We start from the raw sequence: 26,590 nt of genomic DNA on the forward strand, positions 1-26,590 counted from the left end.
AACCTGGATGAAATGGAGAAGTTCCTAGACAGATACCAGGTACCAAAGTTGAATCAAGATCAGGTTAATGATCTAAACAGCCCTATATCCCCCAAAGAAATAGAAGCAGTCATTAATAGTCTCCCAACTAAAAAAAGCCCAGGACCAGATGGGTTTAGTGCAGAGTTCTATCAGACCTTCAAAGAAGATCTAATCCCAGTTCTTCACAAACTATTCCACAAAATAGAAACAGAAGGTACTCTACCCAACTCATTCTATGAAGCCACAATTACTCTGATACCTAAACCACAAAAAGACCCAACAAAGATAGAAAACTTCAGACCAATATCCCTTATGAATATTGATGCAAAAATCCTCAATAAAGTTCTTGCTAACCGAATCCAAGAACACATCAAAACAATCATCCATCCTGACCAAGTAGGTTTCATCCCAGGGATGCAGGGATGGTTCAATATATGGAAATCCATCAACGTAATCCAGTATATAAACAAACTCAAAGACAAAAACCACATGGTCATCTCGTTAGATGCGGAAAAAGCATTTGACAAGATCCAACACCCATTCATGATAAAAGTCTTGGAAAGATCAGGAATTCAAGGCCCATACCTAAACATGATAAAAGCAATCTACAGCAAACCAGTAGCCAACATCAAAGTAAATGGTGAGAAGCTTGAAGCAATCCCTCTAAAATCAGGGACTAGACAAGGCTGTCCACTTTCTCCATACCTATTCAACATTGTACTTGAAGTCCTAGCCAGAGCAATTCGACAACAAAAGGAGATCAAAGGGATACAAATTGGAAAAGATGAAGTCAAAATATCACTTTTTGCAGATGATATGATAGTATATATAAGTGACCCTAAAAATTCCACCAGAGAACTCCTAAGCCTGATAAACAGCTTCGGTGAAGTAGCTGGATATAAAATTAACTCAAACAAATCAATGGCCTTTCTCTACACAAAGAATAAACAGGCTGAGAAAGAAATTAGGGAAACAACACCCTTCTCAATAGTCACAAATAATATAAAATATCTTGGCGTGACTCTAACTAAGGAAGTGAAAGATCTGTATGATAAAAACTTAAAGTCTCTGAAGAAAGAAATTATAGAAGATCTCAGAAGATGGAAAGATCTCCCATGCTCATGGATTGGCAGGATCAACATTGTAAAAATGGCTATCTTGCCAAAAGCAATCTACAGATTCAATGCAGTCCCCATCAAAATTCCAAATCAATTCTTCAACGAATTAGAAAGTGCAATCTGCAAATTCATCTGGAATAACAAAAAACCTAGGATAGCAAAAACTCTTCTCAAGGATAAAAGAACCTCTGGTGGAATCACCATGCCGGACCTAAAGCTCTACTACAGAGCAATTGTGATAAAAACTGCATGGTACTGGTATAGTGACAGACAAATAGACCAATGGAATAGAATTGAAGACCCAGAAATGAACCCACACACCTATGGTCACTTGATCTTCGACAAGGGAGCTAAAAACATCCAGTGGAAGAAAGACAGCATTTTCAACAAATGGTGCTGGCACAACTGGTTGTTAACATGTAGAAGAATGCGAATCGATCCATTCCTATCTCCTTGTACTAAGGTCAAGTCTAAGTGGATCAAGGAACTTCACATAAAACCAGAGACACTGAAACTTATAGAGGAGAAAGTGGGGAAAAGCCTTGAAGATATGGGCACAGGGGAAAAATTCCTGAATAGAACAGTAATGGCTTGTGCTGTAAGATCGAGAATTGACAAGTGGGACCTCATGAAACTACAAAGCTTCTGCAAGGCTAAAGACACCATCAATAAGACAAAAAAACCACCAACAGATTGGGAAAGGATCTTCACCTATCCTAAATCAGATAAGGGACTAATATCCAATATATATAAAGAACTCAAGAAGGTGGACTCCAGAAAGTCAAATAACCCCATTAAAAAATGGGGCTCAGAACTGAACAAAGAATTCTCACCTGAGGAATACCGAATGGCAGAGAAGCACCTGAAAAAATGTTCAACATCCTTAATCATCAGGGAAATGCAAATCAAAACAACCCTGAGAATCCACCTCACACCAGTCAGAATGGCTAAGATCAAAAAATCAGGTGACAGCAGATGCTGGTGAGGATGTGGAGAAAGAGGAACACTCCTCCATTGTTGGTGGGATTGCAAGCTTGTACAACCACTCTGGAAATCAGTCTGGCGGTTCCTCAGAAAATTGGACATAGTACTACCGGAGGATCCAGCAATACCTCTCCTGGGCATATATCCAGAAGATGTCCCAACCGGTAAAAACGACACATGCTCCACTATGTTCATAGCAGCCCTATTTATAATAGCCAGAAGCTGGAAAGAACCCAGATGTCCCTCAACAGAGGAATGGATACAGAAATTATGGTACATTTACACAATGGAGTACTACTCAGCTATTAAAAAGAATGAATTTATGAAATTCCTAGCCAAATGGATGGACCTGGAGGGCATCATCTTGAGTGAAGTAACACAATCACAAAAGAACTCACACAATATGTATTCATTGATAAGTGGATATTAGCCCAAAACTTAGGATACCCAAGATATAAGATACAATTTGCTAAACGCATGAAACTCAAGAAGAATGAAGACCAAAGTGTGGACACTGTGCACCTTCTTAGAATTGGGAACAAAACACCCAGGGAAGGAGTTACAGAGACAAAGTTCGTAGCTGTGATGAAAGGATGGACCATTTAGAGACTGCTGTATCCAGGGATCCGTCCCATAATCAGCTTCTAAACGCTGACACCATTGCATACACTAGCAAGATTTTGCTGAAAGGACCCAAATATAGCTGTCTCTTGTGAGACGATGCCGGGGCCTAGCAAACACAGGAGTGGATGTTCACAGTCAGCTATTGGATGTATCACAGGGCTCCCAATGGAGAAGCTAGAGAAAGTACCCAAGGAGCTAAAGGGATCTGCAACCCTATTGTTGGAACAACATGATGTACTAACCAGAACCCTGGAGCTCTTGTCTCTAGCTGCATATGTATCGAAAGATGGCCTAGTCGGCCATCAATGGAAAGAGAGGCCCATTGGACTTGCAAACTTTATATGCCCCAATATAGGGGAATGCCAGGGCCAAAAGAATGGGAATGGGTGGGTAGGGAAGTGGGGGGCGCTATGGGGGACTTTTGGGATAGTATTGGAAATGTAATTGAGGAAAATATGTAATAAAAATATAAAAAAAAAACAAAAAAAAATTAAAAAAAATAAAAAGTCTGATCCTGTAATTTGTTAAGTTCACTTATTAGTTCTGATAGTTTTTAAAGCAATTATGTTATTTACAAATATAATTTTACTTTCTTTTTCTAATTACTGAACTTATTTCTCCTTTTTGTTTTATTGTAATTGCAGGACCTCCAATATAGTTTTAATTTAAAAAAAAAAAAGAATACAGCATTAAGTCTGTTGTGTGCTGGTCAAAACTGGTGAGCCTAACCTATCATGAGGAGGGTTAAACCTCATGTAGTAGTGCTGCACATATCATAAAATGTAAAGGTTATGCAAGACAAGAAGCCTAGAACTGAGCAAAGAAGAAAATTGGGAGATGTGACAACTAAACCCAAGGAACTGAATGGAATCCAGGCCCCCCAAGGTTAAGAAGAGCCACTTCTGCTGTCTTGAGATCACCAGTAAAATTTTAAAAGGATTTATGGACTAGATAGCATGCTGCTAACTTCCTGATTCTGATGGCTGTTAGAAAGCTAAAGTCCTTGGTTTTGAGGAAATACACTGAAGGACTGAAAACTAACTGGGCATACTGTCTGCAAGCTACGCTACTCTGAGGGGTGGTGGGTGGATGGGTAAAGCGGATGGACAGTTGAGTAGACAAGAGAGTAGTTGAAAGGTTGGGTATGGTGGTGGTGGATTGATAGACAGTTGGATGCAAAGGTAGTGGCTAAGAAAAGGATAGTCAGGAAAATGAGGACAATTAAATTTAACTGAATGAGAAACCCAGAGTCGATGTGAAATTATCATTGATACAATCTGAAAGCATTTCAGATGTAAAGTGAACATGAGAATAGTAAATAATTAAAAATAAATGCAAACATTGATGCTAGGAGCTCCTCCCCACCAGATCCGGTATATCCAAGAAAGACAGATGCCCTGGGCCATCCTCTGTTTCCGGAATCTCCCAGGCCCCGTGCTGTATCATATGGAACATCTCCAAGCCCCATGTTCCTGCCCCAGCCCTCTAGTTTTCAAGAGCAGATAATTAGAGCTTATTGGTAAGAAATAATAGTCTGCGAATTCCAAAAGTAGGCGGAGTCCTTTATTGACATAAAACAGATCTCCTATGGTCCCCGTGTTTTACACAAGAGAGGGAGACAGTGAAGACAAATTGAGGCATATTAAAACATAGCCAGCTCCACTACTTCCTGTCATGAAAGAGTATCCTGTCCATAATTCATGTCAAAGTACACAGTACATTAATATTATTCTGTGCCACATACCATGCTATAGCATGTTTGCACACAGGTCACCTCTACAGTGACAGTGTTCAGAAGAGAAATGGGGAAGGTACAACAAAAGGCTATTGGATCTGACTCCTCAGAGTACAACAACCTCCAATGGCCACCTCTGCCCACATTCATCTACTGTAACTGGAACATAGCAGAAGTTGCTAAAGGACAAGTCAGCAAGACCCTTGGCCCAAACCATCACTTCACCAAGAGAGCCTGAAAGAGCGAACTGTTTGACTAAACAACTTTTAGTATAAAACCCATTTACAAAAAAATTTCCGGTAACTTTTATATATATGGCTCTGATGTTTTAGCTGAGAACTCAGCAGGGAAATCGGGGGAACAAGGCATGGTGACTAGACATCAAAACTAAAAACCAAAACCAAAAAACCAAAATGAAACAGCAATTTCATGCTGGCAAGGCTGTCCAGTGTTAGGACCAACCCTGTGGCTTTATAATCACTCCCTTTCTAGACTCCAGCAGCCAGATCCTCACAGGTCTCAAGCAAAGCTACCATGTCACTCATGTATTAAGAACCCACTATGTCTTCAGAGACAGCTACTCTGCCCATCACAATGAGAAGACAAAGGACACTGCCCTTCCCACATCTCTACTGAAGATGTCATGCTCCAAGCAAGCAGAAATGGCTTGCTCTATGGACAGAGGAGACATTCTTGTATAGGCTTTGTCATAAAAGGCATGCATCAGCAGCCAATCAATACCACAGTGACATGACACCAACCTAGTCCCATCTGACATCAGACACTTTGGCTACTGTGCCCCAAGACAGCTACTCCTGCCTTGTCCATTAGCCTCTGCTTGGTCAGTGTATGGGCAGGCCACCAACAGGGTGAGCAGTGTCCTAGGACCATTCTGTCCCCATGAGGAAACAAGGATGGTCCAGAAGCCTACATGGAGCCCTGGTTCTGTGGTGGCAAGCTAGGTCTTGCTGCGTCGGAGCAATGTGGCAGCAGAGCTCTGGCATCCTTGGAACTTGAGACTCTGCAAGTTGATGTGTGCTCCATGTTTGAGCAGTGTCTCCACAGTCTGTGAATGCCTGCCCTGAGCAGCCAGGTGCAGTGCACTGAGGCCCTGCTCATCAGACAGGTCAATGAGGTCAGCACTGACCAGCTCTTCTACCACCTCTGAGTGTCCACGGGCAGCAGCCAGGTGCAGTGCTGTCTGATTCAGGGGACCCCGAGCCATCACATCAGCCTTCTCCTCTATGAGCAGCTTGACAGTAGCCAGGTGTCCATTCTGGGCTGCCAGGTGCAAGGCGGTATAGCCCTCTGAGGTCAAAGCCTCCTTGCCAGCACCACGATGCAAGAGTAGCCTGGCAGTACTCGTGTGTCCAGTCTCTGCAGCAACATGCAGAGGTGTCTGTGCCTGCAGGCTGCAGATGTTAACGTCAGAGCACAGATCAATGAGAATGCGAGCCACACGGTAATGCCCCCTCTGAGCAGCCAGGTGCAGGGGTGTCCTCCCGTCTAGTGTCTGGGCATTCACACTCACCCCAGGCTGCTTGGCTAGCAGCTTAACAATGGGAAGGTGGCCCTGCCAGGCAGCATAGTGCAGAGGCAACCAGGCATCCTTTCCCTGCAGGCCCACGTCCACACCACGGCGGAGCAGGGTGCGCACAATATTCTCCTGTCCATGCTGGCAGGCTACATGCATGGGTGTTCGGCCCTCAAAGTCCACCTCATTGACAGAAGCATTCTTCTCTAACAGCAGCCTTGTGCTGGCCTCATCCCCATTCTGGGCTGCAAAGTGCAGGGCAGTCCACTGGTCTTCATCCTTGGCATTGACACTGGTCTTCCGGGCTAGCAGTAGCTCCACAATTCCACGTCCCTTCCGCTCCACAGCCATATGCAGTGGTGTAGAGCCCTTCCTGTTGGTCAGGTTGGGGTTGGCATTGTTAAGCAGCAGCCACTTGACACACTCCTCCTGTCCGGCCTCCACAGCCAGGTGCAGCAGGCTGGTACTGCTGTCTAGAACCAAGTCCACATCTTGGGGCTGTAGGATCTTCATCAGCCTGCTGGTATCCCCTGATATGATGGCATCCACTAGCTTCTTCTTCTGGATGTCTGTGGGGCCCAGGTCTGCAGGGAGAAGAGAGACAATGACAGAGATCAGAGTGGGGCAACCACTATAGAATGTGGGCTAAGGCTTGGGGGCTGAGGTCAGGTGGACCACACGTCTAAGGACTCTGAACAAGGACATTCAGGATACATCCTTTATTTTCAGGTCTTAAAGCATCTACCTTGGGTAGTAGAGTTGATGTCTCCAAAGCATTCCTCTGTTGATTTGCAGAATAAAATCACTCTAGCTTTTCCAGGGTTGGGAAAGCCCTCCCCAGCATCAGCAGGATTGCTGACACTCATTTAAAGAGGTGTACCAGAAAGCAAAGCCAGACAGGAACACAACCTGCCCAAAGACTTAGATAGACCTGCAAGACACTATTCCTGGAGCCTCTAATTTGAGAAGCACAGACTCAAAGCAGTACCCCCTGTTATGGGGACAACACATGGGGTGTTTCTGAAGTGAGTCTCAAAACTAGATTTCTCAGAACACACTGCTCAGAAAACACATACAGTTCCACTGTATTCACAATGGAACTTCTATTGAACCTGAAGATCCACCGCATTATTGGAAATCCTGACTCCCATAAATTCTTTCCCTCTGCAGCTAGAACATTTACTAGGCTGTTTCTACAGAGCAGTGGAGGTTTGGGTGGTACTAAGGAGACAGACCCTGCCTGGAGTTTAAATACTGCATTCTTTTTTTTTCTTTGTTGTTTTGAAACAGGGTCTCTCCATGTAGTCTTGGCTGCCCTGCAATCTGCTTTATAGATCAGGTTGACCTCAAACTCACAGAGATTCTCCTGCTTCTGCCTCCCAAGTGCTTGGATTAAAGACATATACCACCATGACTGGCTTAAAACTACATTCTTATAGGGTGGTAGTCATCTCTTAGGCATGAGGACAAGGCATCACTAGAGAGGGTTAAGTCTGAAGAGAAGATTTTAGAACACATTTCCCCATGGCAGACGGTGACACTTCTGTGGCTGCTGTGAACTTAGCTCTGACTGTCCTTTTTGACTGTGCTGTCCACTGCTTGGCTAGAATCAAACGCAGTCCTCTCTACCTATCTTTGCAAGGCATTTCCTTAACCTTCAATGCTCTAAGACCTCAAGTCATCTGTACTTGGCCTCCCTCATGCTACAGCCTAGATTGAAATGTCTATGCCTTAGAGAGGAGCCACAGCACCCCAGGTGTCACCACCTCATAAGAAAGTCAACCCAGCTTGATGCAAGGTATCCATAAACACAAAAGTTTGGGGTAGGGGTTATCTGGAAGTGTCTGAGTATGAGGCATAAGGCTGGCAAAAGTACAGTCTCCAGGTGTCACTAGTTTCATTAGATGGGGCTTGGGGTTTCCAGGTTGCAGACTTGAGACCAACCTCTGCCCCAGGGCTGACTCAGCCAGGTGATGTGGTTTATCTTCCTCTAGTTAGACCCCAACAGAACCACACCACTAATGTGGGAATTTCTGGATCTGTGGTCTGAGCACAAGCTATGATGACACCAAAAACTCATTAGAGAAAACAGAAAGAAGACAAGAATTACCAGGGCAAGAGACCGCAGTACAGTAGCTGCTCAGACTCTACTACAACTCACAAGAGAGCCCTGTGCATGCTCACCAGTGCTTAGAGATACTCACCGCCTGTTGAAGCTTCCCGCTCAAAAGACAGTGACAGCGATCCTCTGGAGGAAAAGGCTGAGTCCACTGAGGACACCCCGGAGAGCCTCTTGCCACTGCTGGACGATGGGAGCTTGCATTCAGAGGAACTTCGGCTGAGCTCCTCGGGGCCTTCAAGAGTCTGGGAGATCCCAGAGTCCAACTGTGACAGCAACTCGGAGAGACTGCAGTCGTTATCGAAGGGGGGAGCAGAGGCACGCTTGAGGCGTGAGGACTCAGGCCTGGCCTGCAAAGATGGAAAGGGTAGCAGTGAAGACTCTGCCCCTCTAGTCTCCACGTCAGAGCACAGAGAGCAAGACAGGGGAACCAGAAACTATTAGATGGAGGTCCCATAGCTATGGACTACCACAGACAAAAAGCATCAAGAAGCCCTGAGACTCAGGGCTGCAAAGAAACCTCATGGACTTCCCTGGCAGAAAGACACTGTAAGAATAATGACTTTGCAAAAACAGAAAAATCTAACTACATGATGCTGTCACCCACGCGGGGGCACTGTCTAGGCCACAGGCAGTCCTTGGGTGAGCTGTGAGAGCATAATGCAGGCAAGGCCAGACCCAGTCTACCCATGACAAGAAAGGAAAGCAGTTAGGCTGGGGTTCTCCCTTGCTTCAGACTTCTCAGGTATGTCAGTCTGGCTTAGGGCTATGAGAACAAGTGCATGGGGTGGGGTTGGGGGGTGGAGGGGTGGGAGCAGGAGATACATGTCTGGTTGCTTTAAGAAAAGCAGATTTCTAGTAACTAAGTCTGAGGATTGCTCACTCTTTCTGAGCCCTCCTCCCTTTGGGAACCACTGCCTTACTGTGCTTGCTGCCTGTGTGTCATGTCTACTTGCTGGCTACCAGCATATCAGAAGTAGGTTCTGTCCCTTTATTGCTGTCAGGAGAATCTTTGTCCCCAATTCTCACCTGTCCCATAGCTATTCTCCTTGGGAGAAGCTGTCTAATGCCAGAGAAGCCACCACCACCTCACTACCACTCCCAACCCTGACAATGGAGAGTTTCCCTCTTCAATCAATCATTACGCTTGAGGCATTCAGCTACTCCTGGCATTTGGAGCTTCTCCCCACTCCTGAATAACCACATATACTTGTAACACAAACTATTTATGAGCAGACTGTGCTCAGATCCTCAAGCCCCATCTACCAGGGGCCCAGGAGGATGGAAGCCATCTGCCCTCCTTCATGGGTCTACCTACACTTATTAATCTCTAGTGTGCTGAGCAGATGGGGGTCCCCCAACCTACCCATGGGACCTACACTTCTGGAAGGAGGTGTAGGACAGGCTCAGAGGGAAATAGGGAGGAATTTTCAGGAAAGATGTTGGGTTGGAAAATCCCACCACCAGCCAGAGCCCTGACGATGCCTATCAGAGGTGCCTACCTCACTCTTGGACTCTAGAGAGCTTTTCTCGCCTGGCTCATGAGCCAGGTCTTTCACCTCCTCATCAGGCTTCTCACAAAGGTCTTCTGTTTCAGAGGTAATTTCTAGGAGAGAGAAAACAAAAAAGGCTGTCATTTAGATAGCCTACATAATCCTATGGTGACAGAGGCAGTGATACCCCAGTCCCAGTGAGGACCAGCAGAGGACATGCCCAATACCATTGTCAGTTTGTAGAAAACACCTCAGGCATCACTAGAAGACAACCCACCCACCATCCTGAGTGTATGGGCAACCACCTGTGAGGTCTCGTCAGGATCTAAAAAGGTCTTTTTTAGTATCCTGCCAGACACAAAGGGTTAAAGCAATCAGGACTGGCAAGTGAACCCTGACTACTCATGTCTCCCCAGATTCATGTGGTGTGCCTAAGTGCACAACATTGTACCTGAACTTGAAATCCAGGATTCTAAGCTCCCTGGAAGCAAATGCAGCCTGCTAAGAGAATAAGTGGACTTATTCTCTGACAACCCATCCCAGCCCTCAGTGTTGGCCAGCCAAAATAGGGGATGGGCCAACCTGTTAGTGGTGGGCTTGTTTCATTCCTGTCTCTGCACACATTGTTCCCCACCTGAGCTTGGTCCTCAACCCTGTCCTGGTTATCAACTCTACGGCCTGTGACACTGGAAAAGCCATCGCACAGCAGTGATGAGACAGGGAAGGGTACTCACCTTGGAAGGTGGGCCGCACCTGTGGGTCTGCATGCCAGCACCGTTGCATGAGCCCTATCAGGCTGGCACAAGCACGCGGCCGGGGTCTGCAGATGGGTGGCAGCTCTGGGCGGTGGCCCTTTACCACTTTCATCATGATGTGTAGGATGTTCTTCTCATCTGCAAAGGAGAAACAGACGTCAAGACATTGAGGAGAAGGAGATGGCTCCTCACTGCGATGTATGGACAAGTGCCAGGGATATGCTGTGACATGCCCATCACCTAGGACTCTACCAAACCTGGTAGTTTCCCTTTCTAAACCTGGAGTTTTCTTTAATCCATATCCTTATAGGATATAACATTCTCTGTTCTTCTCAGATTTACAAACTCATGGGCACAGATGCTGCCATTATTATTACCAACCAACCCTAACCAGAAAGGGCTCAAGAGGGACTCTCAGTGGGAGACCTTCGGCTCATGTTAAACCACACAGCCCATCAGCCACTTGTTCCCACGGGCATTTCCCCACCCCTACATTCCAAGCACACCCGGTGGAGCAGCAGGCACCTATTGGCAGGTATGGAAAATTGGCCCACAGTCAGGTCCACACTGAAGCTTTGTTCACTTTCCCGTTAAGTCTTGTGCAATGCCTATCTCTTCAGTATCTGCAGGTTACTTCCATGATAATCCAGCCTTCCAAACCCAGCAAGCTTTCCAGATGAAGCGAGAGTCAAGAGAACACCTACAAGATTTTTTTGCTGCCAAAGCTTGATGGGGTCTACATGGCATCTGAGAAATTCTGCTCCCCGATTCTCCCAGTTAGTAGGCAACAAAACTTGAGAGCCTAGAACCTTGAAGCACCACACACCTGACTCAAGAGTCACTGCTATTAGACAATTTCATATCCAACAGGTAGGCTGTCACGCTGAAAAGAATTCAGCATGTGGACCTCCATGGTGAGGAACACAGTTAAAAGATAAAGCAATGGGGGAAAGACTGGAGAGATGGCTCAGTGGTTAAGAACACTGGCTGCTCTTGCAGATGATCTTGGTTCAGTTCCCAACACCCACATTGCAGTTCAAAACTGCCTGTAAAGCCTAACTCTAGGGAATTCAATGCTCTGTTCTGACCCCCCACAGACTCCTGCACATAGGCCAGCTCACAGGCATCACTCAGCCAAACACAAATACACATAAAATTAATATATCTTTTAAAAGAACAAACAGTGGAAGGCAGGAACATAATAGAACCACTCTGCTAAGTGCTTAATAAACTCCCTAGACCCCCTAAATCCGGAGTGATCTTTTGTCTACCCTTCCCCTTTTCCATGCCTGATTTGAGTGTGTGACTGTGCCAGCAATGGGGCCTCAACTTGAGGGCTCTGACTTAGTGATAGCTGCCTGTCTGGTGCTGGAGACTGAACCCAGGGCCTCATAGATACAGAACATGATCTCTATTTTCAAATATCTTTGGTCATACCCTACAGTGTAAATAGCCAGAGATGTCATACAAGAAGACAGAGGCCTTTCTCTTCCCAATGCAGCTAAAAAAATGACTTAAGTTTTATAAACTTGAGTTGCTATGTTAAAACTTCTGGAGAGGGGCCCAACCACATGGATGTTTCTACTGCTATCCTCGGTGTGTTTAGAATGATTAACACAGTAGATCCTGCCATGTGTGCTTTACACCATTTGTTTTTGAAAGGGATGGAAAAAGGAAGGTGAAGGAAGGGTATCTTGCTATACAGACGTTTATCAGCACAAAACACTAAGCAGCATCGAAGAATAAAGCTGCATATGGTCTGATGGTCCCACAATTGACCTGTCCTTACGTAAGGAACACAGCAAAAGGGCCACGCCTGGATGCACTATCAATATCAACTTGATGAATGGGGAAGAAAGTCCATGCAGGTGTTTTGTCAACCTCCTGCAAAAAGCTGGCTGTGGGCCTTCAATATACTTGCAGGGTGGGCATAAGGCCACATGTCTTGAAGCCCTGGGGGACCCAGCCCAACCAAGTACAAACCAGAGGCACTATGGAAGGGCTGAGAAGGTTCAAGCACATGTCTATTGTCTTTGTGCAGGGCCACTTACCTGCAAATGGCTTCTTCTGTGTAAGCACACCCCAGATCACAATGGCGAAGCTGAAAGAGAAACTAGGTATCAGTTGGTGCTGGAGCCTCAGGTTTGATAAGAGTTTCCGAGCTCGGAGCTGCCATCCCACAGGGGCACAGACCAAGCACTCAGACATCTAGGGGCACTTTTGCCCCCTGTTCTTCTTGCCTTGGCTTCAATCCTTTAAATCCAAGGTCAGTTTTGTCTAAAATAGTCTTCTAAGAGGCCCTGGTAGGCTTCATCAGAGAGTAGCTAAGAAAATGCATAGAAAGTACTAAGAAGCAAGAAGCTGAGCCTAAAACCCTCTCAGCTACTGGCAGACAAATGTTTAAATAAGTAAAAATTTTAAGATACATTGAAAATGGCCCAATCTTAAAAAAAAAAAAAAAGACTGAAAATTGAGCCTAATTCATTAACTGGAAAATGCAGGTTCAAAAGTTAAAGCCAACATTAAAATAAATAAAGTTCTTGACTATCCCCAAACTCTGCAAGCCCTGACTAGTCTCCAGAGGGCCATGCCCTGTGGGACTCACTGTTCAAAAGCCCAACACTGGCACACTGGCTTCTGTCAAACCAGTTAGCTGGGCCTGGTGACAAAAGACGGAGCTGGCTGCTCTGGTCCTTTCTTTTCCAAAAGGTTTTCAGAATAGGACCCTTGCAATCTGAGGAGGAAAGGGAGGTAGCTCTTAGGTACACAAATCCTGGATGTCAGATCCAAAGGGAACTCCATTTCCCCAGTTCTGATGGTTAGGCGAAAGCCAGCATTAACCAGGAACTCCAGAAGCAGGTTCCCCTTTAAGAAAAGGAGCCATTTCCCTTATCACTAGCAGAAAGGACAATTGGCCATGGGGGCGGGGGGGGGGGGGGGGGGGCTGAGGGCAGGGGGTGGTTAGCATACCATAGCTCATGCTGGGTCTCTAGGCTCCTTCAGTATTAACAGAACCTGCCACATATTTTAAAGCCCATGCTGGCATCCTGGCTCTTCTTGCCTCCCCCCTACCCTAAACTTGTCCAGCTTTCGCCTCAGCCACTCATTCTCCTGTTCCCTTTCTGCCTTCCTTTCTTGATCAATCCCGCCCCCCTCCCATTCTCTTTTTGCTCTACTCCTGCTTCTCTTCTGGCTAGGTCTAGTTTGCAGGCCATTTTCAGACTGGAACAGCCTCTTTGTCAGCCAGTATCACCCACAGGAGAGAAAAGTCATTCAACGCCCCTGGGAGCAGGTATCTGCCAGCTAAAATCCCCAAGTCCAACAGGCATACACCATTTGCATGTGCAGCAAAACCCAAGGCTGAATGGTACCCCAGAGATTTTCTGGAAACTGCTGCTCAAGGTAGGGAGCAACAGTGAAGCTTAGAGCTCTTAGCCTGGCACCTAGAGCATGGTGACATATCACACACCTGTATACATCATGTTTGGTGTCAAACAAGCGGCTCTTCTCACGAATTCGCTCTGGAGGGAGGTAAGCGATTGTGCCAAACAGGCCATCCATGCTGAGGTCATGAGAGTGGGACATGCCATTGCACTTGGCCAGCCCAAAGTCAGAAATCTGTAAAAGCAATCCAAAGGAGGCATGTCAGCCTTAAAGGGAGCCACTGTGGCATATCTCCCTCTGCACCATCGGATGGTGGTTCCCCAGCACATGCTCTAGGGGCTCACCCCCAAACAGAAGGTCTGTGCTCCAGACCACCCTGTCTCTAAGCAGCCAGGAACCAGGAATGCAGAAGGGTCAACCCTGAATGTACCATCATTATAAACTTGATGAATGGGTAAGAAAGACACCATGCAAACAGAATGACAGCCAGCCCTGCTTCTGTAAGGCTTCACATCCACCCTGTTGGCTGACGGTCACAGTCAGCATGAAGGAAGGGAAAAACAGCCTCTAGCTTTCAGGCCAAGGGAGCCACGTGACAGGCTAGGGCATCTACCATCTATCGTCAGTCCGGTTATGCAACCTTCCAGCTGGGGCAGCTACAAGTGCCAGCAGGTCCTTTAAAGTGCAACACGCCTTCAGAGAGCTTTAGAGTGAGCAAAACACACGCCTCATCCCCTTCCGGGCTCACTAGTCTACTCCAGACTAACCCCTCCCTTGGTGATGAAGTCACTGTCAGGACCCCCATCTCTACTTCCAGAGTTCACAGGGGAGGCAGGTTCCCTGTTGGTGAAGGAGTCCTTACAGCTCAGACCTGCAGGCAGTTCTGGGAGTCTCCCTTTTCTGCCCATGCTTCCATATCCTAGTGCAAACCAGACCCTTTGAAGCACTGTATTTGTAAGATCTAAGTAGCCTTCCAGTGCACATATAAATGGCCCTTTTCTAGTCTCCTTCAAGGCTGATGTGGTTTTAAACCTTTTAATTCACTCCTGGACTTATCTTCAAACACACCCTGGCAGTGACAGGAAATGGGCTGAGTCAGGATTCTTGTTTCTAGACTGGCCATACCCATGAAGGGCGCCCACAGCCTAGTGTCATCAATGCCGAGTCAGGGAAAGCGCACTTCTGTTTGTTTTCAGCTTTTTGTCAGTGACTACCTTTTCTGGTAATAGCCTGGTACCACACAAAAGCAACTTTTCCAGCTCCTTTCAGGGTGGCTCAGGTGAGGAGTTGGCCTCAGTATCCCAGCTTTGGGACAAAGTCCCTTCGTGCTAATAGAACACCTTCTTATCATGACTCTACACTTCCAGCCCAGCCATCCAGCTGACACTGTAAGAATTACAACTGCCATCAGGCTGAGGGGACAATGGCCTGCAAGGGAATATCAGCCCAGAATTTGTCAAGGGCAGCCCTTATTTCCTCAGTGAACAAGCATTAAGTGACTGTTGTCTACCAGGTCTGAGAAAACACCTAGATCAGCCAGCACCCAGAACTATAAAAGACAATCTACTAGTGACAAACTAGGTACCAGGACATCACTCTGTACTCCCAAAGGGAGTACCTCTAACCCTAACCTTCATTCTACTAGATAGCAACCCAGAAGTAAAGTGTGTCTTTACTCCACTAAACAGCAAAGTTGTGTCCTTGTCCCAACTCTTGACTGCACTCCCAAGGACAACACTTGGAAGAGGATAGTACTGTGTCCCCTCTGAAGCACAGCACAGCTCTCCCAAACACCCACACACCTCTCAGAAGAGGAGGGCAATATACAAGTGAATGAAATATTAAACATTGGCTGCACCTAGGGCAGTACGTAGGGACTCTACAGAGACTGTGGGTAGAGTGACTTGGGCTACACCAGACCAATGGCCTCCCAAGGTGTTGCTAGGTGTATACTCACAGCATCCCTAGTTAAAGCACATGCACTACAGCCAGCTCCCATTCAGTCGCTCTTAAAGACACAGGAGCCTTCATGCACCACCCTCCACCCAGCACTACCCGCTGTTTCCCTTATCCCTTCTGAAATGCCCAGAGTTTTATGTGATTTTTCTGAGCTTCCTTCCACCTCAAGTCTACTCTCCCCTGCACTTGCATGCCCTGCTGAATACGGAAGCAGAGCCTGCTCTCTATGAAGGCTAGCCCAAGGTATGCCAGGGGCTGTCTGCACCTTCTACCTTCACAAACCACTCTCTGTGATTGTGGTGTGTAAGAGGGTTTTCCTGAACATGTCATGTATGCATGGTAGTGGGCTGTCAAGATCTCTGGAAGCTATTATTTCAATCTCTGCTCTAGACCTGCAGCCACCAAGGGACTTTACTGCTCCTCTGCTCTGTGGTAAGACCCTGACCCAGAGTACAGGCTTGTTAATATTTTCCTTTTCTGGTTTAGGTGTCATATATGAGAGCAATGATTTTATGACCCACTGAGCCCACAGGTCCTGTTCTGCCCAGGAACAGTGGAAGCCAAGATCTCCCAGCCACAAGGAAAAAGAACCCAAGAAAACTCAGGTCACAAGAAGATGCTGGAAGCCACCTTGGATGATATGCTGGGCAATGTCTACCTAAGCCACAACTCACAGCAACTGTACAGAGTGGAAATCAATTTCTCTGCCTGGCTGAGTCTGAGTCTATGAGTAGCTTCACACAAGTCACACAGGTTACTGGGTACCGAGTCAAGCTGAGTTTCACGATGAACCTCCTAAATGTCAGGCCAGCAGGGTGGGTCTGGGAATGTTATATAAGCAGACATATCTCAGTGACATAGGCTGGGGACACTGTTCCTCGTGTGAACACTGCTTGCTCCAGGGCCCTCCGTCCCTCTCCCTCACTCGATCCATCTGCTTTCTTGCACACAGAGGAAGGGAGGTTGTACTGTGGGCCCATGACCTGGACTCCCCAAGGCCAAGTACATGTCATATGAGAAAAGTCCATGACAGGTGCTGCCATTGGTGTTGAAGCAGAGGTATTCAGAGGAAAAACATGTCCAAAACCATACAACCTGGTGCAAACTGTCAATACTTATATCCAGGCACATAGCACTGGTTTCCTGTATCACTCTTCACACTCTATTTTATAAATTTCAAAAAAACCCCCAAAGAATCAAATATTGTAGACCTCACATCGGTGACTGCCCAAAGCTTCCTAGCAGAGAACAAACAGATGAACAAGCCCTCTTCACACCCTGTGTCTAGAATACAGCACCTATTCCATAGTCCCAGAACACCGAGGAAAACCAGGTTCTGTTATCAGACGACATCAAGTCTCACCAGTCCATAATCCAACTTCTGAGTAATTTCTCACCCTGAAGCAGAGCAGGGACTTAAGGATCCCAGGGTGCTCAGAACCTAACATGCCAGGATATGGGGAGAATCCCATTGGTTTACAGGGGTTACCCTTCCGGGTACCTATCATGTTCAGATCAAGTGTGGTCAGCTGGGTTCTCCAGTGGGTCTTACAGTAAAAAAGGCCCTGGCTTCAAGTTGTCTGCTCCAGGGAGAATCGCTTCCTTTCTTGGGCTCTATTCCAGAATCCCAGATCATCTAGATAGAAACTCCCTAAGGCATCCAGCATCCTGGTTGCCCACTCCCCAGAGCACAGGCTGTCCCTACCTTGACATGGTAGTGGGCATCCAGCAGGATGTTCGCTGGCTTCAGGTCTAGGTGCAGCAGTGGTGGAGACATGCAATGCAGGAAGTTCATGCCCACAGCTGTCTCATGCACGATGCGAAAGCGCAGGTCCCAAGGCAATGGCTCTGAGGCCAGCAGCTTCTCCAGGGAGCCTGTCTCCATGTACTCCATGACCAAGCCGACAGGTTCCTGGCATATGCCGTACACAGGTAGAATGTAGCGGAACTTGGCCATCTCCATCTTCTTAGCTTCCTCCAGGAGCTCCATGCGTTCCCTGGAAAAGTTCAGAGATATGAGGGTACGCAGCTATCACCTTGCTGAACACAGAGCCACCAGTCAGGATACAACCAGTGATAAATACACATGTACAAAGTTCACTGTTGTAGAATTAAACCCGCCTCTGTACCTGGGGTCACTGTGAGGATAGAGCCTAGGAGTTATCTGGATACCAAGAGGCAACATCACGTCCCTTGTCTGGATAGAAAACTGCTAGCTAACTATCCAAGGGCCGTCACTCTCACCTTCTGTTTAATCCCAACTCTTTCACTAACCCAATCACTCCTGGATCTAATCTCAAATAAGCCTGTATCAAGAGTTGGGCAAGGGCCACACTTTCTATTGATTATACAGTCCACATTTCTCATAAGTGGACAACAGAGGCATTCCATATGTAGCCATCACTACCATCTACACCCAGGGCACTGACATCATCCCCAGCAAACTGTACCCATTAACTACCCACTAGACCCACTAGACCACACATTCTCCTTTTTCTGAATCTGGGTACCCCAAATGGGTGGAATCATCTCTACCATTCTACCATGTCTGCCTTACTTCATAAGGTGTTTTCAAAACCCATTTATATTGTTGCACACATCCAGGTTTTATTTGTGCAGCCAAGCAATGGTGCAGGAATATACTACATCTTGCTAATCCACCCTCATGGCTATGGACAAGACTGCTTGTACCGATTAGGGTTTTTTGCTTTTTTGTTTTGTTTTGGTTTTTGACAACTTGACATATCTAGAGTCATCTGAAAAGGAACCTCAAATGAGAAAATGGTCCCATCATATTAGCCTGTAGGCAAGTCTCTAGGAATTTTTTTCTTAATTCAAGATTGATATAGAAGGGGCAAGGCCACTGTGGCAGCCGGCCCTGGATTGCATAAGAAAGCAGGCTAAGTAAGCCATGGGGAGCAAGCTAGGAAGCAGTGTTTCTCCATAGCCTCCGCTTCAGCTTCTGCCTCCAGGTTCCTCTCTGACTTTCCTTTACATCAGCTTGTAACCTTTAAGATGAAATAAATCTTTTCTTCTCAAGTTTCTTTTAGTCAGTACTTTTATCACAGCAACAGAAAGCAAATTGTTCTTCCTGTTTGCTCCTAAAAATAAAGTCTAGAGTCTTCATGTTAATTCTTCTGGGCATCTGCCCAGAAGCAGAGCTGCCGGATCATGTGGTAAGTCTATGCCTAATGTCTAGAGAAGCTGTGGTGTTGCTGACCACAGCCAGCTACTTCCTAGCCAATGACCTTCCTACTGGGGCTGTCTCTTCACACATGTAGGCACAGTCTGTGTCAGAGACAGCTGCAGTATGGGCTGCATTCACCAGCCACAGCCAAAGGTTAATTCCTGATGTTTATACAGATGACAATTGCTGTGTAATGGTCTGTGCCAGCAACAGAGGTCAAAAGTCTCAGTGTACACTCAGGGTAAAGGGCCTCATCCCAAGAGGGTGTGCCTGAGCTACATAGGATCCGGGTCAGTGTCTCTCCAAATACACACAAGAAAGTACTCAGGAGGGTGGGAAGAGGAGAACATGAGAACATGGCAGGGCTACAAAATCTGCTTTCTAGTAATAGAAAAACTCCTTAAAGGACACTTCTAGAACCACTCCTAGAGAGAGACCTGTTGGAGCTAGAAACCTGGTAACCTTGGTGTCCACGAATAGGCCTGGTGGGCTGAGGTGCCTTGGTACCTCCCCAGAAGGCAGACAGAGTAACCTGAGACTCACTGGGTCTTCATTAGTCCTCCATAGGGACTCTTCTGGGTCTAAAGTGGCTGTTGTGCTGGAAGACCCAGAATAGTGCTAACAAGCCACTTTCTAACCTGACCCCCCTCTGAAACTGTAGGAGGCTTCCAGGCTTCCCTGGCCTGAGCTGCATGAGCGCCAAAACCACAGCCAAAAGCATCATACTCTGGCAGGTGAGATTGCCACAAGTTCTAGGGGCTGAAGAGTTTAGCCCTTTGCCAACCACTGCCAATCCTACCTGTATGTAGCTAGAGCTTTGAGCCTATTGCTGGAGAGACAGGCAACAGACACCTGGCTAAAAACGAAGCATCTGGAATGAGTCACTAAATGACATCAGAACAGAGTCTAGCATGATGTGTTGTCCCAGCCTTCTAGAAACACGGCCGAAGGAGCTAGTCACAGGAGTACAGGGCCAGCCATGAGATACCTGGAATAGGTGGACAAATACCCTCACACCAGGATCTTGTCCATTGCTCTCTTTCTCATTGGAAGGCTTCAAGAGTCTGGTGCCAACAGGAGGTAGAGCCCTGAGCAGCATACTTGCCTTGGACACTGACAGTTTAGAACAGGCTGGAAGACTCCCAGCCCTGTTCCTGTATTCCACAAGCATCTGATATACAGGCCAGTAAAGAGCTAAATGCCCAGGTCAAACATTAACAAAATAAAGCTGGTACTTGAAGGAGAAGATAGAATTTCTTAGGCTGGGTTTCTTTCTCCCCAGGGAATGGCAGAAGCTGGGGACCCTCCTGTTCAGTCCCTATACACAGCATCAGAGACCTACCATCAGCTGCTGCTTGGTCTTTTGTGTTAAGAATAAAAGTTATAATTTGTGGTACACTCCAACCCCATTCATTTTTTTTTCTATAAAATGGCCAGCTTGCACCTTCCAGTGTGGGTATCCTTCGTGCCCAGGTGATGGGTCCCTACACTCTGCGAACTGAGGAAGTATACCTGCCCATCTCCAGTCTAAGGAAATCATGTCTGCAGGCTGGCTACAGCATGGGCCACTGTCCCCACTCTCTGGACATCTTTACTAAGCCAACCTAACCAATCTCTTTATTTGACCAATGGTTTTAATATTCACAGCTAACTTCTGCTGGTAGCTCTTGGTACCCGATCCCAGCAGCCCTGCTGGCAGAAATGGCTAGTTCTACCCTCCTCACCACTCAAAATTCACCATGTTCTCCCTCCCCACCCCAGGCCCTTTCCAGGACACAACCCTTATTTAAAAAGAACAGGACTTTAGGGCTGCTGACCCCAGCACATTTACACAGGCTGTACAGCAGGCTGGAGGGAGCACATGACCTCACTCCCTTGCCCTGGCCACTTGCTTCAGGGCACTTAACTGGAAACTGGCCACTGTTTCCTGGGTCAAACATCAGTCATCCTCATGATTGCATAACCAGAAAAGCTCAGGGCAGAAGGGGCTAGCACTGAGGCAGAGTCCTAGGACATCCAGAAAAACCTTTCAAAGCCTTTGTTATCTAAGGACCTCGGAACTAAAACACACAACATTATCAGGATGCTCTGGAGACATGCAGCCTTTAGGTGTTATCAGGAGCACCTGCACTCTGGGCCTAAACTGGGTCAGCTCCCAGCCTGGGAGAGGCAAAAGCACCCCAGTATTCAACAAAATTCATTTTATGTTGTTGGTTCTTATCATTTAAAATACACCTTTCTCATAAGCAACATTTCTGACTAATGCTGATAACAACATAGAAAGAACTGTACACTGTACACCATACAGTGTAGTAATTCTGACTATTGTTCTAAAACCTGGAAGGATTTTCCATCTTGTCCCTAGCCTGGGTGCCTGGGTGGGGCAAGGATCATTGGTGGCAAGCCCAGGGCACGCTCCTGGTCGCCATCCTGTTCTTTCTGCTCACGACGAATAATGTTTCTGAGCCATGGAACCCACTGACTCGGGTTAAAACACAACTTGATTTTTGCTTCTGCACAGTGCAGGAAGGCTGAAAAGAAAAGATGCCTCTGCCCAACTCTCACCCTGTTTGGAGGCTCCATTTAGAAAAATCTGTGTCCAAACAGGCAAAGTTAGGGTTACAATTTCTAAAGACCCCCTTTTTTGGCATAGCTGGCTACTGAACCCAGAAACCCGGCATATGCCAGGCAAGGCCCTAACCATGAAGCTAACCCCCCTGCTCCCCTCCAAGTTTCTTTCTTTTCTTTCTTTTTTTTTTTTGCCCAGACTGACCTTGAACACATGTCAATCCTCCTGTCTCAGCTTCCTGATTACTGAGATTACAGCCTAAGATACTTTTCAAAAGCATTTACAATAATTCACACATTTGCAAGCCCATTTACACCTACCACGTCTGGTCTCCCACCAAGGGGGGGAACTTGTATACAGAGGAATGTCAGGGGTAGCTAACATGCATCATTTCTGGAAGGTCTGCCTCCCAGCTGGAGAAATTACTGAAAAGGGGAGAGAGAACCTAAGACCAGGTGTGAATGAGCCTGATGCCTGCAGGCAACAGGGGGGTTGAGGGGGACTCAGCAACAGCTGCCAGGGAACCCTGGAAGCATTGCTGGGAGAAGAGTATTTCAGCCTCTCCACTAAGGCTCCTGTGCACCAATCCAATTAAGTTCCCAGGAGCCTCAGAGGGGTTCCCACACTGCTATTTTTAAAACTGACAAGAATCAGGCTTGTCCAATTGTCAGCTTTGTAGTTACAAACCTGGGGTTTGCTCGGGCTCGTCCCAACGAGCTGAGGCCCAACTCTGCTTTAGCAGCTCTTGGGCCCCTGTGCCAGGGACTTTGTTTTTCTGAGCTCCTCTTAGCTGGGAGCAGGGAGAGGCCTAGGGCCCCTGGGTCATTTTGTTCTAAGATTGCCAGGCCTGCTCTCCTGTACCTGTGATCTCCCAAGTGAGAGTCAGCCAGGGAACAGGACCCTACCCCCACCGCCACCCCAAGACACCTGGCCCCAGGAAGAAGAGAAATCAGATGTATGGGGGGATCGCTTATGAATTATGACCAGGTCCTCTAAGTGTCCCCACCTTGGCAAAACATTTTTATAAGTGCCCCAGACCTGATAAGGCCCTACCCTCCCTGAACAGAAATGGAGAGTCACTAGCAGGAGAATGGGGCCTGGGCAGCTGCTGGAGAGCCAAGAGACCCCCCCAGCTAGCTTGAAGGGTGAAAAATGGGACTGGCCCACAGCTGAGGCTAAAGTAAAGACCATAAACAACAGCAGGAAACTATACGAAGAAGAGGTAGATAGCTGACCTGGGTGTCATTGTGGATGGACCCCACCCTCACAATCAGCTTTGAACACTATTCCCAGGACCTCTGGGGAAGTACCACAATGGCCTCTCCTTAAAAGTAAGGTTAGCAGGGCTTTGTCAAGAAGCCCATTAGGGGGAAAGCTGTTTCCTCCTAGCAAAGTATGGTTTTATTTATTTATTTATTTAAAAGACAAGGTAGGTCTCTTTGCATCAATGGTTCCCAACCTGTGCATTATAACCCCTTTGGGGGCCACATATCAGATATTCTGCATATCAGATATTTACATTATGAATCACCACAGTAACAAAATAACAGTTACGAAGTAGCAACAAAATAATTTTATGGTTGGGGATTACCACATGAACTGTATTAAAGGGTCACAGCATTAGGAAGGTTGAGAAACACTGTTCTACAGAGTCCTGATAGCTCTGGAATTCACTAAGTAGACAAGGCTGGCCTCAAACTTATAGAGCCCTGCCTCTGCCTTCCTGAGTGCTCGGCTTATTTATAAGGTAGCAAAGACAAACTTGTCCCTTCAGAGTTAAGCCAAAGGGGCCTGTCAAACATCTGAACAGAAAAAGACCCCTCAAAAGCTGTAACTTCAGGAATCACAATAGACCTAAAGAAAGGCATGTTAAAGAGACGGAGGAAATAACTACCCTCTTAATGAAATGTATGTGTGATGCCTGGGGAGCCCCTCCTTGGGGAAGCTGCTTCAGGCTCTCACCGCTAAGCCTGTATGCTTTTCAGTTTTCCCCTCCTTTCTTTCTGGCACCCTTTTTGCTAAGCCTGCTCACTCTGATGCTCTGGGCATCTTCCTACTCTCTCTGTTTCTGAAGTCCTTCCTTTCTCACTCACCCCTTCCTAACTTCTTGAGGTCCACAGCAGAGCCTTCTGCCTGACCTCACAGAAAACAGGACTTTTTCTTTTTCTCTTTTGTGTCCCCACTGCCAAGACTGCTTTTTGGCCCTGTTGTTTTCTCTGAAACCTCAAAAAAGTTCCTTCAAGCCCATGTTTAAATCCTCTTATCTCTGAGATTAAGACCCTGCAAATAAGATGTCGTGTCCTCTTGCTGGGGATGGGCAATGGGGGACAGGAACCGCACACAAAGCCCCTGGGAAAATTCTGTTCCTACTTCTACATAATGCCTTGCAAAGGCAGGCAAGGCAGGACTACAGCACAACAGGCCAGGGAAAGTCAGCCTCCCTCAACAGCTATTTCAAAGCTTCAGAAGCAACCTGGCTAGCCTGCAAGACAACAGGCTCCTCAGGCACAGCAGAACCCAAGCATTTCCTAGCGGCAGAACTTCCTAAAGCAAGGAGCTTAAACACTTAACCTGTCCAGGATGGGAGAAGTCAACCCCACATACAAAAGAGCAAAGCAGCCCCAACCTGGTGGCCAAGTACTTCCTGCTGAGTACTGCTGACCTCTACCTGCCTGCTAACATGCCACCACCTGCCTGCTTCAGTCAGGGAAGAAAGGCCTTGCAATTAAAGGACAGTTTGACACAGGCTCTCTCTGCAAGTGGAAAAACCCTGCCTTCGACCTGGTCACCCCACAAAAAAGACCTGTATAACTGTACCGAATATTGACTCCAAGGACACCACACCTGGGGTAGTTCATATTTAACCCTCCAATAGGCAAATTCTGTCAAGTATTTGATGATGAATAACATTGACTCTGCCTAGAAAACAACCCCACTAAGTTTCTGAGGGCATAAGAAACATCCACAGAGAGGTGTTGTGGTCATTGCTGTTTTGGTTTTTACATTTGAAAAAACTGTGGGCTGCTATTCAAAAATGGTTTGGATTTCACCAAAATAACCACAGGGCTCCCCTGGCCTGAAGGGTTCCCAGAACTGGAGTCTAGGAGGGTTTACACAGCATGGTGAGCTGGTAGTGATTTTAGACACTAGTTCCCACCGTACCAGTTTCTAAGAAAAACTGGGTGGTAGCAGAAGGCAAGCAAACAAACAAACACAAACACCCGATAGCTCTGACAGAGTCTCCAGGCTAGAGATGAGGCATAAAGGGAGAACTCAAACCATCCCTCTTATTGTCACCCAGGCAGCCATAGTCACTACTCCAAAGTAACGTTGGAGCAGAGTTTCCATGACTTAAGGCTGGTCCTGCAGACAGCTCAATGGAGTTTAAGAGCTTTCTCTGGGTAAAACACAAAACACCACCACCATGTCGGCTTGGTTAGAGAGGAAGTCATTTAAGTCTGCCATTCTGAGGCTCATACATAACCTATCTCTACCAAACCTAAAGAGTGAAACCTAAGGAAAATGTTTTTGAATAACTGCTCCGCACCTCACCTCCAAATTTACTCACAAACCACAATCGCCAAAGAGTTTACCGGGGACCGCTCTGAGTCCTTTCCTATCACTGGAACAATCCGCTAGGAGGAACAAAGAAAGGCCCAAGGTGCCCGGGGCCACCTGCCCATGGTCAAAGAAAGACGTTCCCAGGGTCTCGCTCCTACCCTAAGTCCTTTAAAACGAAAGTGTGCGGAGAAAAGCTGTGGGCATAACCAGATCTCAGACCCAAGGGAGATCCGGAGCCCTGTAAGCGGCTGTGCGCCGCGGACGCCTCGCCCGAACACAGCCGGTGCTTCCGAACGAAATAATTACGGTCTTACACCAATTTGTGCTCCGACGAAAATTACTAAGTGGAACTGAATCTAACTCGTTCACAAAGCGCAGAGGCCCACACGGCAATTTCTCTAAGCCCGGCGCGGACCGCAGCATTTGGTGGGTCCCGGACGAGCCCGACGCACCTCACAGGGCTCAGGGCCATCGCTCCGGGCCAGCTCCGAATCCCAGAAGCGCTGGAGTTGCGAGGGACCGGTGGCCTGAATGGCGCAAACTCTCTTCCCCGGCGCTTCACGTAGCACGGAGCCCCCATCCCACCCGGCCCCGCCTGGGAGCTGACCTGTCGTCGACGTGCAGACTGGGCGAGCACTTGATCGCGAGCCACGTCTTCCAGTGCACATGGCGCACCTTGTACACCTGCCCGAAGCCGCCCGAGCCCACCTTCTCCCAGCCTGCGAATTCGCCCGCGTCGAAGGTGCGCAGCAGCCCCAGAGCCCACCGGCCCCGGCCCTCGCCCTCCATCGCGTGCGTATCGCAGCAGCCTGGCTCAACCGTGTCCGCCCAGGTGCTCAGGTGCATGCCCCGCCCGCTGACGTCACTTCCGACGCTAGCCCCATCCCGCCCCGCCAGTCCCCTGGGCCCACCCCCGACGCCCTCAAGGGAGCGGCTGCCGGTGAGAGTCTAGCGTCGGGTGTTGCGGTCCCACCAGGGATCCGTGGAATCCCTGCGCTCCTAGGGGCGTGCGCTGTGACTAGCCAACTTCTCACTGCAGTTGTAGTTCGTACCTAGTTCACTTCTCACAGTGCTACCACTCTGCAAAACACAACAAAGTATAGTTTCCAACTGAGACGTGCACTTAGATCCGATCTCCAGGCTTGCTCAGGTTTCCCGGGTTATGCGCATCTTCGTTTGCGAACGTTAAATCCTACACAATGTTATCGTCTGGGTCAGTTCGTGTACCCGATGGCAGTGGAGAAACAGAACATTCTGTGCCCTCCTGGGAGGTTTTTGTAACTTGCACTCTTAGGCCCTGGCGATCGCTAATCTTTTTTTCTCTCCCTCCGCCCTCCCCCGAAAACATTTGTTTATATTAGAATTATATAGTATCCAACCTTTAGGACTGGTTTTCCACTCCCCTTGCGTCTTGTTTTGCTTTTTTTTTTTTCCATCGAATTCGTCATAGAAGGTAACTGGTTCTTTAAAATTCAATCGCCCCTACCCTATAGTTCAAGCCTATAAATCACAGTTCTGAGGAGACTGAGGCAGGGGGCATCACCTCA

At 47.4% G+C, this 26,590-nt stretch overlaps 1 protein-coding gene across 1 annotated transcript; it reads right to left on the reverse strand.

The window, feature by feature from the left end:
• Positions 1-4,288: 4,288 nt before the first annotated feature.
• Ripk4 (receptor interacting serine/threonine kinase 4) lies at positions 4,289-25,890 on the reverse strand. Its single transcript, XM_021184935.3, has 8 exons — positions 25,651-25,890; positions 17,432-17,723; positions 13,853-14,001; positions 12,435-12,484; positions 10,363-10,521; positions 9,638-9,741; positions 8,221-8,485; positions 4,289-6,600 (listed from the first exon to the last, which is right to left on the reverse strand). Exons 1-8 carry the CDS (start codon positions 25,887-25,889, stop codon positions 5,441-5,443), a joined length of 2,418 nt encoding a protein of 805 aa, XP_021040594.2. The 5' UTR covers position 25,890; the 3' UTR covers positions 4,289-5,440.
• Between the last annotated feature and the right edge of the window lie 700 nt (positions 25,891-26,590).

This window comes from Mus caroli, unplaced genomic scaffold (assembly GCF_978045245.1).
Source record: "Mus caroli unplaced genomic scaffold, Mus_caroli_1 scaffold_17, whole genome shotgun sequence".
Lineage (NCBI taxonomy): Eukaryota > Metazoa > Chordata > Mammalia > Rodentia > Muridae > Mus > Mus caroli.

Coding starts and splice junctions, on each gene's coding strand:
- Ripk4 (XM_021184935.3), bottom strand. CDS start 25,889: ATGCACCTGAGCACCTGGGCGGACACGGTTGAGCCAGGCTGCTGCGAT. Junction 10,522..12,434: donor ACAGAAGAAGCCATTTGCAG/GTAAGTGGCCCT, acceptor TCTCCTTTGCAG/ATGAGAAGAACATCCTACAC. Junction 6,601..8,220: donor GCGGGAAGCTTCAACAGGCG/GTGAGTATCTCT, acceptor TTCTCCCTGCAG/ACCTGGGCCCCACAGACATC.